Source organism: Falco cherrug, chromosome 4 (genome assembly GCF_023634085.1).
Source record: "Falco cherrug isolate bFalChe1 chromosome 4, bFalChe1.pri, whole genome shotgun sequence".
Classification (NCBI taxonomy): domain Eukaryota; kingdom Metazoa; phylum Chordata; class Aves; order Falconiformes; family Falconidae; genus Falco; species Falco cherrug.
This window is the reverse complement of record NC_073700.1, coordinates 3,407,014-3,421,259: the sequence shown is the minus strand read 5'-3', so window position 1 is coordinate 3,421,259 and position 14,246 is coordinate 3,407,014. Positions and strand designations below refer to the sequence as shown.

Genomic DNA, 14,246 nt, shown 5'->3' with positions numbered 1-14,246 from the left:
AACAGTAAAAAGACTGTTTCTGTATTCAGTCTGCTTAAATTTATAACACTTTGGCTATAATTTCTCTGCTATTACTTAAGATACAAGATTATTTTGTTTAAGTTAGTCAAGGAATATTTCTATGTCTTTTGGGAATAATCTTTGTATTTCACAAGATCAAAATCTAACTCTGATACAGAACTTAGGGTTTCTTTTAAACTCTTTTAAGGGAATTTTCCTAATACAATGAAAAATACTAACAATATAAAATAAAAAAATGTTGAAGACGGTTCAGACTGAGACCTAATGCTTGCTGATACTGTTCAGTGGTAACAGGTACTCAAACACTGTACTGAAATCACTAGAAGTTACAGGTAATATTTGTCTCCTCTAAGAAACAGACTAAAATTGCTGAACATTTCTGAGAGCATGTTCCTGAGTATAGGGATTTCCAGACTTAATAAAATCCTTTTCAAATGCTATGATGTAAATATGTCTTTGTCTAAACTCTGACAGTAATTTGACAAAACTTACTGTTTCAGAACGAAGGTTTACCAGAAAATAGGGGTCCTGCCGAGGCTTCAAAATTTGTTGGGCTTTTACACTTTAATGATGAGATTGTACCAATGTCGTAATGAAGAAATGAGAGAGACGCCTACCAAAACACTGCTCATGAGTTGGACTTGCGTGGGAAGCAGAACAGCCAGTTTCAAGTGCCAGCTTTGGAGGAGTCACCCCCACACCCCAGGACGACGGTGTACCTGCCCGCCTTCCCTGCTGTGCGTGCTGGGGTTGAGAAACCTTTTGGCCACAAACGTCACTAAAATCCACATTACTGATGAAAGGTCTTGCTGTGTACAACGCATCCCAAGCCTACCCCTTCCAATGCTGAGCAGGTGTGGAGGCACCTACAGGGAACATATTTAATGTTTTATAAATGGCTCTTATGGCCGTTTGCTTCTCTAAGTGTAATCATGCTTTAAATATTCCACCTATGTACAGATGGCTTTGAAAGACTCTAAAAACCAACTGGATTACTTCAGGGGTAGCTGAAGGCAATACTATATAAGATCATAATTAAAATGAGGTCTCATGGCATTTGTGCAATTACTGTATGAGATTTAGTTTTAGCATTGTTATGTATCTATACATCCAAATGAACGCATTTAATTCTCAGCTCTGCCTACAAGATAATTGTGAATTGATTTTTAACTTGTCACAAATTATTTTTAAATTTTGTTATGAGCATAATATTTTTAGTTTTGTTGTACAGTTAGTTTGCTTGTACTAGATAAAAGTCTTTAGGAGCTGCAGTTTGATGTGTTGTTCTGGACAATCTTAGCCAAGATGTGTCTTCATTAACCATCGAGCAGGTAGGCCTGACGCTCGATGTTAGAGAAGACAGTTCGCCCAGCATATTTCTTTATTATTTGAATTTTACTGGAACAGTAATCAAATTGGTCTATTTAGATCACCTATAGCAATAGCCATGTGATGTCATCTGGAAACCAATCAATGGCTCTCAATTAATTCCTTCATCACTTTCTAGTCCTTCTGCCTTACATGAGACTTGAAAATCAATAGTCCTAGAACTACTGACCACAGGGGCCATTAAAATATCTGCTACATTTTGGTTTTCTGTTGGGTTTGATGTTGGGGTTGTTTTTTGGTTTTTTTTTTTGGTGTCCTTGTAGCTTGAACTTCCTGTGTAAGGTTTCAGCCTCACATCTTTTTTACCCTTTCACTCACATGAAAAGCTTCCTGAAAGAAGTAAGTTTCCCTAGGTAAGAACGGAGATGTTAACAGGTCTAAATTATTTTCAGGTGTTAGTCCTGGACTTTGATCCAGCCTTATGATCTGAAGCCAAAACTTCAGACTGGAAAAAAAAAACCATCAATGTACAGCTGCTTGAACTAAATCAGGATGTTGTGTACAACATTCCTGGTTCAGTTTTGAGTGTGGATCTAAAATCTAAAAATGAGATCAATTTCTAATAATTCTGAATATTTGTGACTGAATGTGTGTCTGGGGGGGGGGGGGTGGTGTGTGAGAGGAAAAACAAAAAGAAGAATCAGACCACTAAGAGTTGTAAAACTGGCCTCTTACTGTTCAAAAATAAAATAAATCTGCTGCTGGGAAAAATATACACACCTTTATAAAGATGACAAGCTACTTTGTGTACACCTAAATCTCAGCCTCAGCAAAATAAATTTTCATGAGTCTGGATTGAAATGGTTCAAATCAGGTTAATGATTTTTCAGTTCATAACCTAAGCTTGATTTGTGAAGTGACAAAATATGCAGTCCTTTAAGCAGTCCTGTCCTGTATATCAATCTATTGATGTATTTTACTCCTCTCTAATCAAACCTTACATTGCTCTCTCATGAAACGACTTCTTCATAATAGGGGGGATACAAGTTGCACATATCCAGATTGCTACAGCAACAAAAGGTCTGATGCTGAAAAAGATTTCCAGACTCTTGCATTTATGTCTGTGTTCCACGTATAACATGAGCCAGAAAACACAGATGCAGACCTGTGTCGATTAGGACTTGTACATTAATAAGGAATGCAGAGAAAGAGCCATGCCTTCTATATACACCATTGGTATATTTTTTCCTTGTTATTTTAAATCAAATCTGTGATGAAATAATAAAAAAAAATGCCTTTTAGTGCAGCTTTTATTTTTAATTCATTATTCCTTGTAACAACCAATTGTTCAAGGCTCACAAACAGAGCATTGAAATGTTTCCTTTTCATGAATGAAGTTCTGTCCAGTCTGCAAACAGGGACGTCATTTCAAGAAAATGCACAGAAGTGCAGGGGAAGATCAGGGACGGCAAATGAAAACAGAGCTTAAAAAAGGACAGCTTTGTTTACTTGACCAACATCGAGAAGGTAGCAAAACTCAGTTTGATATTCAAACTGGAAGGAAATTTACTAGAAAAAGAGAAAATCTCTCCTCTGCCAAGATCATAACATCAGCTTCAGATACTCGTAAAAGCTGTTTTTGTAAAGGCTTTTGATTTTGGATAGTTCTGCTAACTTGTAAGAGCAACACTGTACGGCTTGCTAAGGTATAACCTCACTCCTGGGACAGTAATTTCACCAATGATGTGCTTTTTCCTTACAGGAAGGCGGGGTTAGGCGTTGGTGTCGGGGCCATAAATAAGAGGGTCCTATGTCAGGGAAATTAGAAGTCAGTTAACATAAGCATATACTCGGAGCGAGCATTAGAGGGCTTTCCTAAACCACCCAAGCCTGCCGAAATTGAACTGCAGGCGGAAGAACTCAGAGAGCCGTTAGGAAGTTTAGAGAGAAAACCAACAGTAAGAAAGCATTTTCTCCTGGCTGACCGACCAGCTGTGCTTAAGGCAACATGAACGCTGTAGCCAGCACCTTGTTGTTTCCAGTGCTTCTGCTGCTGACCCACAGGATGGAGGAGCTGGTGGAGGCGTGCAGCTGTGCCCCGGCTCATCCGCAGCAGCTCATCTGCGACTCGGCTTTAGGTGAGTCCCACCGGCTACGCGCCGGCAGCTCGGAATGGAGCAACTCTGGCTGCTGCGAGGGTGGCTTGTGCAGCTGCAGAGGAATATGTTTAACCAGGTGGGCTCAGTCTTTTGAAAGATTTTAAAACAAAATGACTGCAGAGGTCCTTTTTGAAGAGAGCGCTGTAGAACAAAGGATTAAAAAAAAAAAACAAAGCCACCAAAAAGCCAAAACTACAGTAGCTGTTCTGCTTTTCTTGTTTTTCCAGAACATTTTGTGGTTACAAATTGTTGAAATACCTGTATTTTTACTTTTTTTTTTTTTTTTTTTTTTTAAATAGGAACGGCTTCTATATTAGGTCCTAACTGAGAGTTAGCAGGGAAGAATACCTGAACTTTCAAATGGCTACTGCTAAAAGTATCTGTAATAGAATATTCCATCTCAGTAGATCTGCTATGTGTAAACTATGGATATAGATATTTTTATAGCATTTTGGGGGGAGTGGGGGGGGTGGGAAGAAAATAAGAGTCCCCAGTGATAACATGTTGAAACACTTGATCTTTGTTCTGCTATACTACAATTTATACAATTTCTTTAATTGGTTATTGGGGGGGGGGGGGTGTTTGTCATTTTCAAAAAAATACTTGAGCAGGAAACCGATAGGCCCTTTATTTTCTGCAGATAAACTGGCTACAGCAGTTCTGTATAAATAAAACTTTCCAGTCTTTAGGAGAACTGTGTTTCATGATATTCAGGCAGCAGCATAGTTGTCAAACAATTTATAGAAAGCAACTAAAGATCTCAAAATCAGACTGCATGGGCATGAAAATATGTGACATTTTGCAGTCTTTTGATTTCATTAGCTCAAGCTAAGGCTGGTTAGCTTCCATCTAGTGTGAACAGTAAATGTAGAACATGAGTTTCTAAAGTGTCACAAAATTAGCATCTCTATGGGGCAGGCAATACCTTCTGCATACTGATTAATTGCTTTTATACCCTGACAGAAAATCTTTGTAGCCATGACAAACTCTCAGCTCTGTTTGTGGCCATCGGTTAAATTGTTTTTTAATCTGCTCATGTTAAGCAATCTTTTTCATTAAGTTACCTACACCAGGCATCACAAACTTGTGGTTGTTTAACCTGCAAAAAAACCCTGAAGTTGTGCTACCAGGAGCTTAACTATATATGTATACATTTAACTGTATTAGTCTGCTACATTCCTGTACACAAGCAAGTGACAGTTTTTCAACAGAACTGATACAAAGATTTTCCTCAATAAACAATTTCACAGTATAGAAGAAACCCAAAATACTCATTATGAGCCATCTTCCTTAGGGAAGACATTCTGGCCAGTCTTATGATATATATTAAGATGTATTCCATTCTTAGATACATCTTACAAATGGTAGCGATTTGCTACTTTTTATTTATATTTAAATACTGAAGATTGTAAAATAAAACTGCTTTATATTTGGACTTGACGTTCAAGCTCTCACTTCTATAAAAATTCCTGTTTAAGTCAACTGTACCTTTTGGCTAAGGAATGTTGTGTATCAAGGATCCCTTTGTTGAGTATTTATCGTTTTACAATAGCATGTCTATATATTATAAAATGATAGAGATGTAGATATTCTTTCATATAAATATGTGCATAGGTATTTGTACATGCATTGCATATTACGTACACATAAAACCTGCTCTAAGCATTTATGGATTAATTATTTGGCCGCAATATCTTGCGTAAGCAGAGCACAATGACTAAAGGAGCTGGAGAAGACCAGTGGAGTGGTCTGCCCTGCGTAGGAGACACCTCCACTAACCAGCCTGGCAAAGACAGCTCCTCCCTCCCTGATGCCAGAAGTCTTGTTTTTCACGGGTGTCCAGCAAAAAGGCTGTGGGCTGGCACTGCCCTTGGGATGGGGGCAGCACGAGGCTGGAGCCCTGGGCAGCACCATCCCCTGGGAATTAGGGCTGTGCCTCCACAGCTCTGCTGTGTTTTAGGGAAAGCAGGTCTGAAGCCAGACCTGTGCCCTTAGGGCCACCTGGGTCTTAAGGCAGATTGTGAAACCCAGGCCACACTAGTAAGTATCTCATGCAGTAGCACACTTCAATCTTCTCCTCTTAAAATCACCATACTTAATTTATTATTTTTTTAAAAGATTTAAGAAGATTAAAGATTAAATTGAAGTTCTGTACTTCAATGTCAACATTTTCATACTTCCAAAATATTGATAAACAAAGAAAGGGACAGCTCTTCAGCTGCTCAAATCTATGGCAGTTGAATTCTAATCCAGCTATCTGCTAAAACTATTGAATTTTTTTCACTTAAGTTCATCCATCTATGTGGCCACAAACATATTCCAGTATTTTCTTGTAGAATAAACCCCTAGCACATCTTGTTAAAAAAAAGAAACCATGCCATGCCTCTAAATTCCACAGTAAAGTAGAAACTGAGACAAAGCCTCAGTCTGGCTCATAGAGCTACTGACCATTATATGCACGTCAGTTACTGCATTATTTCTCAGTTTCACTGTATACCTGTGACATTTTTAATTTCCTTTAGGATCACTTGTGATTTGGGTGGAGTAAAAGTGGAGGTGGAGGGGGCTGAATCAATAGACATTAGTATAGCTGCTAACTGAATGTGTGAAGCCACTCGGAAACCTTAGCATTTATATGAGATACCCAAGGGAGGGGAATAAAAACCAACAGAGAAATTAATTAAGTCTGGGACAAGGTCTTTTCACTTTTACGATTGTTCATGTGATTAGTGCTGTGACAGTTTTGTCTTTTACTGCCAGGAGGCTTTTGTGGCTTTACTCTCTTTCTAAACACCCACAGCTACCACACAACCTGAGTAACTTGACAGAAATCACAGACTTTCTTACAGACTTAGAGTAAAAGAGAGCTGCCGGCCCTGCGAGGTGCTGGCTAAAGCTGAAGTAAGGGCTGAAGGAAAAGCCCTACAGCACAGGAAGAACAGCAGTGATGGTTAGTAAATCATGAGTGCCATGCTTGTCCTGCCATGCATTTGACCCTAGGTTTGGTAGTTTCCCACACAGCCTTAGGAGAGTGTGATTTTGTACAGATCTGAGCAGTTTGCATGAACTTCTCAGTAGTTTTAAATTTCAATTCTAAGAGGGGTAAATCCTCATTTGTAGGGAGTGCCTAGCACCATGAAGATACACACCTTTATAAAAAAAGGGAGAGACATTCCTCTTGTGTTCTTCTAAATGGTGCTGAGGCCCTCTTAAAATGTGCTGAATGCCCTCAAACCCCCATGGACACCCACACTTTTCGAGAAGACTTTCACTGGAAATGGAGACGGGAGGTTCATGAAATGGCAACGCCATGCACCACACTGCTCATTATCAGTGCTGAGCCCCCAGCCCCAGAAGAATTGAGGAGAAATGAAACGTGATGAGAACGTGCCATTTAACATTTCCAATTCAGTAGTGAGGCAACATAGTTTCAAGCCAATACAAGACAATTCCTCTGATAATGGTTTTTTGTTTTGGAGACAACCATGGATGCAATTGAGTTTATCAGACAGCATCAAGCTAACAGATTTCCTTTTTGCCACTGACTTCTGTCTTCCATCTTCCTGGACTTAGTTCTAAACCTATGTCAGATTAAAAATATCTGTAGAGAGAGATGGTATACATGGAGAAGACCAACTCCTTTCTAAAGTCTGTCACTTTTAATTCATGCTGATTTTTCCCCCTCAGGAACAGGCAAGGTTGTTTTTTGGATAACAGGGCAAATACGTAAATAACTTTGTATTTCTTTGCTATGTACCACCAGTACCCTTCCTTTGAAGTTAATGTGTTCTTTCTGATGTGAACTTCTCATTGGTTTTTCTTAAACATATATAGAAAATGATATTTTTACTGCATATTGCACACCACACTCCAAGAAAATGACTAACAGTTCTTGAGTATAAATAGATAAATAATATAGCTTCAGAGAATAGTTCTATAGCTTTGGAGAAGAGTAGCATATTTTGAAATATGATGGAAGCTTTACAGCTGGAGCTTGGCAGCATTTTCAGCCTGTTAAAATCTCATAAGATCACTGAGATCAGGCATTGTAAAGATATGCCAGATGATATATTAAACTTTAATCATATTTTAAAAAAACAGTGATTTTTTATTTAAATGCTGCAGAATTAATTTTAAAAGTCAGGTCCTCTGGGATAAAATTACAATATGCTATTTCTTTATTACCGAATTTCATATTAAAACTTCCATGGCTCAGTGTCCCACAATTTTGCCTCCCTGCAATATAATATCTAGTTTTGTACTAGAACAGATTACTTTTTACATTATTGGAGTGGGAAGTAACATTGTCTGATGGGAAAAACCAGCATGGGAAAATGTATTTTGTTCTTACTATAATCACCATAGTCTTAATCTCACGGAGTCTACTTGCTGTGAGCATTGTGATTATGCAGATACCGATTACCTGCATGTTTAGGTTGATGAGTGTCATGGTTTAATGACGAAACCTGGCTGAAACCAGGACAATGAGCACCTTCAGTGAGGGTTTTGACACAAAATTAAGCTGCTATGTAATTAATCTTCGTACGGTGTTCACAGAAACAGTAATAACCGTACCATGTAACAAAAGACCGTTAAAGACAGGGATGCACCAGACCTTAGTCTTCTAGGTTCTGAAAAGTAAAATAATTTAGCTTTACAGAACTCTGAGGGTTCCAACAGAGTCCAGGATCCTGGGTCAAAGGCCGCCCTTTCAGACATCCCACCGACAGACATGGGCTCAGGCAGCTGACCACTTGAGTTGCCTACAGTCTTTTAGACTTCTCCACAGCATGGGAAGACTACAGTACTTGGCATCTGATCTGCATTTATATTGTTGACCTGCCAAATGGAGGCAGGTCTTAATGCTTCATCGCAACGTCCTTCCTCTAGAGTGGAAATCGGTGACAATAACACGTAGGTGTATTTCTAGAGTAACTCGTCACTGACTGGAAAGGGTTATGCAGCCACCATTTCTCAGGGGTCCCACACAGAAATAAGAACCAAGTTTCTATTCCAAAAATTGTGAATTCAGTTACAGAAATAACGTACTGGACTTTCACTGTTGTTCTCTCTTGATCAACCAGAAAAGCACAGCACCCGAGCACGTTTCTTGTGAGAATTATTGTGAAAAAGAGGTTGTGAGATTTTACCAGTGCCATTGAAAGAGCATGTTGCCAGAACAATACTGCCAGAACTCTAATTATATTAACCAACAAACCATCTTAAAATCAGCTAGAAATTATACTACTCTCAAAAGTAACATTATTCACATGTGGTGGGTTTAATGCAGAGGTGCTGAGTATGAGGCAATTCTCTTACCCTCATGCCCTCAGCAAGTGGCTGAGAAAAGCTGAATTCCAGTCCTACATTCAAGAGTCTGAGTGTGCAGAAAATGATGTTGGTATGTAAGAATCATTAACAGCCATACCCTTACTTATGTCTACTTTTTGTTATATGACTAATACTCAAGTTCATTAACAAAAACTCTTAAGAATGACATATTGTACCCTTAACTCACATTTCAACAGACTCATAAATGATATCAATACCAAACCCACCTTTCACCTATTTTGACTGTACAATGTCCTACCAAAGTCAGTTACACAATAGCAGATAGGTTTCTTTACTTCTGTAAGTACAAAAGAAACATAGTATTTTTTTCTTGTCTTTTATGCATACTTTTGTACACATTAATAGTACTTTCAAATAAAATTTTATGGCCCCTAGGTAACCTGAATCCTAGGAAGTTATTTAAAGTACTTAACAAGTGCATCGCTTAAGAAGTGAAGCTCTTAAAAATATACCTGCAGCCCTGCAAAGGCCCATCTCTGGTACGAATGCCTGCATATTCCAATGAAGTTATAATTGCAGTACATATAAATGTCTTGGCATGATAGCCTCAAACTTCTAAATGCTTTCAAAAAACGACCACACCAGCGGCAGAGATGCTGTGCTGTTAGTCACCACTTACAATACCACGTTTGTGCCTGTCTTTGCTGAATGTTCGATAAAGCACCTCGACATTTATGTTCAATGACTTGTTGGAGTGCTGCTGTGGGAACAGCAGCCCGAGTCCTTCCATTCACACCTAACATTTAACAAAATGTAAGTGAAACAGCTTCCTAGGATAAAGACTGAGCTTCCTGTTTGGGAGTAGGAAGTATTACTTGAATGAAGTCAACAATTTGACTTGATCTCCAAGGTCTTTTCCAACCTAAATGGTTCTATGATTCCATAAAACTAATGCTACACCTACCTGAGGTTTCAAGACAGAAGCAAACATTTTGAGAACTTACTTCAAAATTCCCTGTCTAGTTAGCTTCCTAACTTACTTTCCAGTTCTGAATACAAGACTTGAATTGCGTTGCCAATGTGATGGAAGAAAAAGAAATAATTTCCAATCTCCTGTAAATTACTGTTCTTCAGAACCCTGCCAATTAAGCACGAAAATGGGGCTCTGTCTGGAAAAATTGCAGTCACTCTCCTTTTCTTCGCTTGTTGAACTTTTTCATGGCAGCGTTCCCAAAAGCTTAAAAGTTATAGCTGTAAAATGAGGTGGCATCATGAAACTGAACAACAGGACAGAACTTTAAGGGGCCAGATCCACTGATCACAACATCCCTGTCAATTAGAATGTAGCTGACAACTGTAAAATAATTTAGCTTTACAGAAAAAAACAGAGCTGAGTATTGTATAGTAAAATGAAATCTCAGAAGAATTATGCTAGTTGCCTGATTTAGAAATAACTCAGTAACACTGATTCATTGCTGAGTATGTTATAAATGTAGGACAAAAAAATTCAGGAACCGTGTTACTTCTATTTAAAAGCACGTATTATAGTGCTAAGAAACCAAACCCCACGATTTCAAAAACAACTTTCTACACACACTGTGTGGATAACAAAATTCAGGCTTAGAAACAAAGATTAAATAATATAAAACACAGGACATGAAAGATTGCCAAACTCTTAATCCTATTAATCTACCAACTTTAATCCCTAACTTTCTCATTAAAAAGTATCTCAATAACATGGGGTTTCTTCCGCACAGAGGAAGGGGCACAGAGCTATGAATGGAAATCTACAATAACATTATGTATGTTGTTCTACAGACTTTAAGAGTATAAAGAGAGTGTTATTCCTCAGCTGAAATTAGGCAGATGTTGATTACTAGTCAAATGATGTGGTATTTGAGGCTTGTGAAGTAGAGAGAAATATTTCTGGTAACATGAGCAGCAGCTGTAAAAACAGTGCAGAAAAATAAAACTGACCTTGAACAACATTAGGAAATCATGATATTTTTTAGGTAATACTTACATTAAAAGAATACCACACATCTGTTAAAAATACACTCACCTCTTCTATTTGAAAGTTTATAAAAACTAGATTTAAAAGCCTTACTCTCATAAACTGAACGTATTCTCCTAATTAAAAAAAAAAAAGTAAAACCACATAATCTAATTTAACAAGGAAGCCAAACCTGATCAACTCTTGCCTTCAACAGAAGGAATTTTTGCATCCCAAGCCAAAAACACACAGAGATTCACAAAATCCTGACCTACCTGAGAGTCCTAATGAGCTTAAATATAGGCCTCCTACACTTTGAAAGCCTCAAATGGAAATGCATTTTGGGTGCAGACTAGCACAGATTTGTGTTAATAAAACTCAAAAGACTAACCAAATTCTGCAAAGCATTTATATCGAAAAATAATACAGTGCAAATTACTATCCATATGAAATGGTGATAAATAATCTTTGGTATCTGCTTTATCAACTTCAGAAGCATTGATGTGTTTTTCAAGGTTGAGCTTTTGAAACGCCGTGATTTTTTCTGAATAAAAATGCCACAAATAATGATGAACAATGAAATATCCTAATTTATCATCTAGAAACGAAAGGTGTTTCACTGCTGTCTTGTGTAACTGGGTAGAGGGATCCATACTGATTGAAGTATTAATCCTTTATTGGTGATCTTTCCCCTCAACATCCAACACATAGGTCTAACTCCTCCTTTTCACCTTGTTTTCTGTTTTGCATTGGGTTACAAGCATTTAGGTCTGGCCCAACACTTACTTTAAATTAGTCTTCCCCTTCAAAATTTTCTGTGCAGTTCTTTTAGCCCAAGTGATAAAACTTTACTATAAGGATTTGACTTTTCAGTTACAGATACGATTGTCATCTCACAACACCTACCTTCTCATGCAACTGGAAGCACTACCAAGACTAGGCATTGCTCTTGCATAAATTGCTTTTCACAGAATAAAGGAAAAAAGTCTGCTATTGTTACAGTTACATTCTTCAACAAGCTCTGCGGTTACAGATCCAAAACACTGGGGTCCAAATAGTCCAGTAGGTTCCACTATTTTTCTTTCTTGTGGTTTCAGGAACTGTGGCTCGGTTAATTAATGTGTTGCTGATTTGGTAATTTGACAGATGGCTATAAGCATTTATTGATGGAACGTCAGAAAACTAAAATACATAGCAGGAAAAATAAGACTGCCTTTACCTCCTAACTTAGCATAAACATGTTTTCAACTAAAGATTCCTTGACTTTGGGTCTAGGAGTTGTGGAGGAGGAGTGAATATTAACAATGTAGACTTACAGATAAGAAATCCATCCTGCAAACACAAAGATTTTTTCCGATTCACCCAGTATTGGGGCCAGCTTTGCTGCTGCTGCATTCTGTTCAGATCTAGAATTGAACTAGTACAACAGTTTCAAACATCTGAATTGGGTTACGGTTTGGAAATGAAACTACCATTTGCTGATCTGTCCTGTTGAAAGATAAATACATAGATGAGCTGTTTGCTAACCACATTTGCTCTTGTTTCAGCTGTTTAAAAGATCTTTCAATAGCATCTCGTTTGGTTCTCAAGAGAAAAGAAAGTATAGGGGTTTAATGTTAGGTTTCCATTCCCAAAATAAGGATGATCTAGCATCTGAGCAGATATCCTGAAGTAATCATCTCTCTCTCCACTGAAGTCTGAAACAATTAAAAGCTTGCATAATAATTCAGGAATCAATACTGCAAAAATATGGTTGCAGTCATCTTTATGTTGTAAGCATCAAAAGCAAAAACCATGGAATATTTGCACTGTATGGCTATGACAACATCAGACATTGGAAAGATGTGCCAGATTTATTCTCAAAGCAGTGTATTATTATATCTGTCTCATCACCAAACTGGTGTTATCCTCAGTAATTAGGCAGAACTCCTGTGGGAATCTACGACTCACTTTTGATCTCCCACAAACACTGCATGAACCATTTCAACAAAATGCATCAGTTTTCATGCAGTACCTAGATTTAACTTCCAAGCTGCCCCTGTCCCCGCAAGATCTAGAGTCTTCTGAGTAAGAAGAAAAAGATACGCAAATACTATGAAAGTATTTTTCAGAGGTGGTTATGGTGACCAGTAAATTTTGGCTGAAAAAACCCAACCCAACTGGTGGTAAAGCATTTGGACACCCGTGGCAGAAGTGGTCTCTAGATGACTGAAAGCACTTGACGTAGAAAGGATTGTGGCCATTGTAAACCATAAAAATGTATCTATATAAAATAGAAGAACAGAATGAAACGCACATATTTTGCATTAAAAGGATGGAACCTAAACCACACGGGTGCCAAATTCTTCTTTAAAGAAGTTAAAAATCAGTACAATAATGAACAGAAGATCAAGCTCCTCCAGTATTCCAGTAAACTCGTAACAACCAGATTCTGAAAGATCACAAATAAATTTGAGTCAATTTGCAAAATTGCAAGTTGCCTATGAGTTTACCTCAGGTTACTTCTTGTAAATAATGATAAGGATTTACATGCCTCCAAGTTGAAAACCAAGTAACTGAAGCAATAAAAAGCAGTAGAGCAGTTTTTGAAAACATAGAGTACAGAGCTTTTTGCATGCAGAACAGATCATGTCAACTCGAAATACCTGAAATGGAGTTACAGCACTAGCAGAACCTTTTTTTGGACTCAGAGCAGAGAAAAATGAAGAAAATTAGAAATGGGAACAGGATAAAAAGTAATGGCATCTTTATGAGATTATAGTTGGCAAATCTTTTAGCATGAACAGAGAAACTAGAATATTTGCTGTTAAGGGACTTGCTTTGAAAAGACCTTAAACGTTCCAGGTTAAGGGCAACTTATTAAGCCATAACATTATTCTCATGCTACTGGCACTTGATAGTATTACTCATTACTTTGTTGCATTAAAATGCAGCAGATATGACTGCTGCTCCAAGCGACATCTGTAACACATGCAAAGATTTCCACAACTGCTTACCATACCAATGGGTACACATCTTCTCTTACTAAGTGAATGGTACGTGAACACTCAAGTACCTACATACAGCACAGACACATCTACTGTATTTCACACCTCTCTTTTTCAGAGATTTCAAATAACTGAGATTAAATTACTGCTAATTCTTTTGGAAGCTAACATAGGCAAATCGAATACCAAAACGCAAATGTAAGAAAATAAAAATCTTCATTCTCCTAAAGATTGTTTCTAAATTTCTAAAATAATCTAAAATAATCTGCTTTAAAAAAATCAGAGTGTATGTAAAGCTACATATTAGGTAATTAATGACTGACTTTAAAACATTACTTTAATGTCAACCAATTTATAACTTTTGCCTTCTTTTGGACAAATTGCCTTCTTTTGGCAGCATGAGCAGTATCTGAAAGTGTAAACCAGTTACAGTGCTCCTTTTGTATTGCTAATACTTATTTCTTC

General features: G+C 37.7%; 2 protein-coding genes across 2 annotated transcripts in view; one reads left to right on the top strand and one right to left on the bottom strand.

Annotated features, from left to right (window-relative positions):
- The window catches only part of SYN2 (synapsin II), a 197,251-nt gene that overhangs the window by 58,705 nt on the left and 124,300 nt on the right, over nucleotides 1–14,246 (bottom strand). The window lies entirely within an intron of this gene.
- Nucleotides 3,123–14,246, top strand: part of TIMP4 (TIMP metallopeptidase inhibitor 4) — a 29,266-nt gene continuing 18,142 nt past the window's right edge. The window contains exon 1 of the mRNA XM_005444407.3: nucleotides 3,123–3,488. Coding sequence (XP_005444464.1) covers nucleotides 3,359–3,488 — 130 coding nt within the window. The 5' untranslated portion in view covers nucleotides 3,123–3,358. The remainder of the gene's footprint in view (nucleotides 3,489–14,246) is intronic.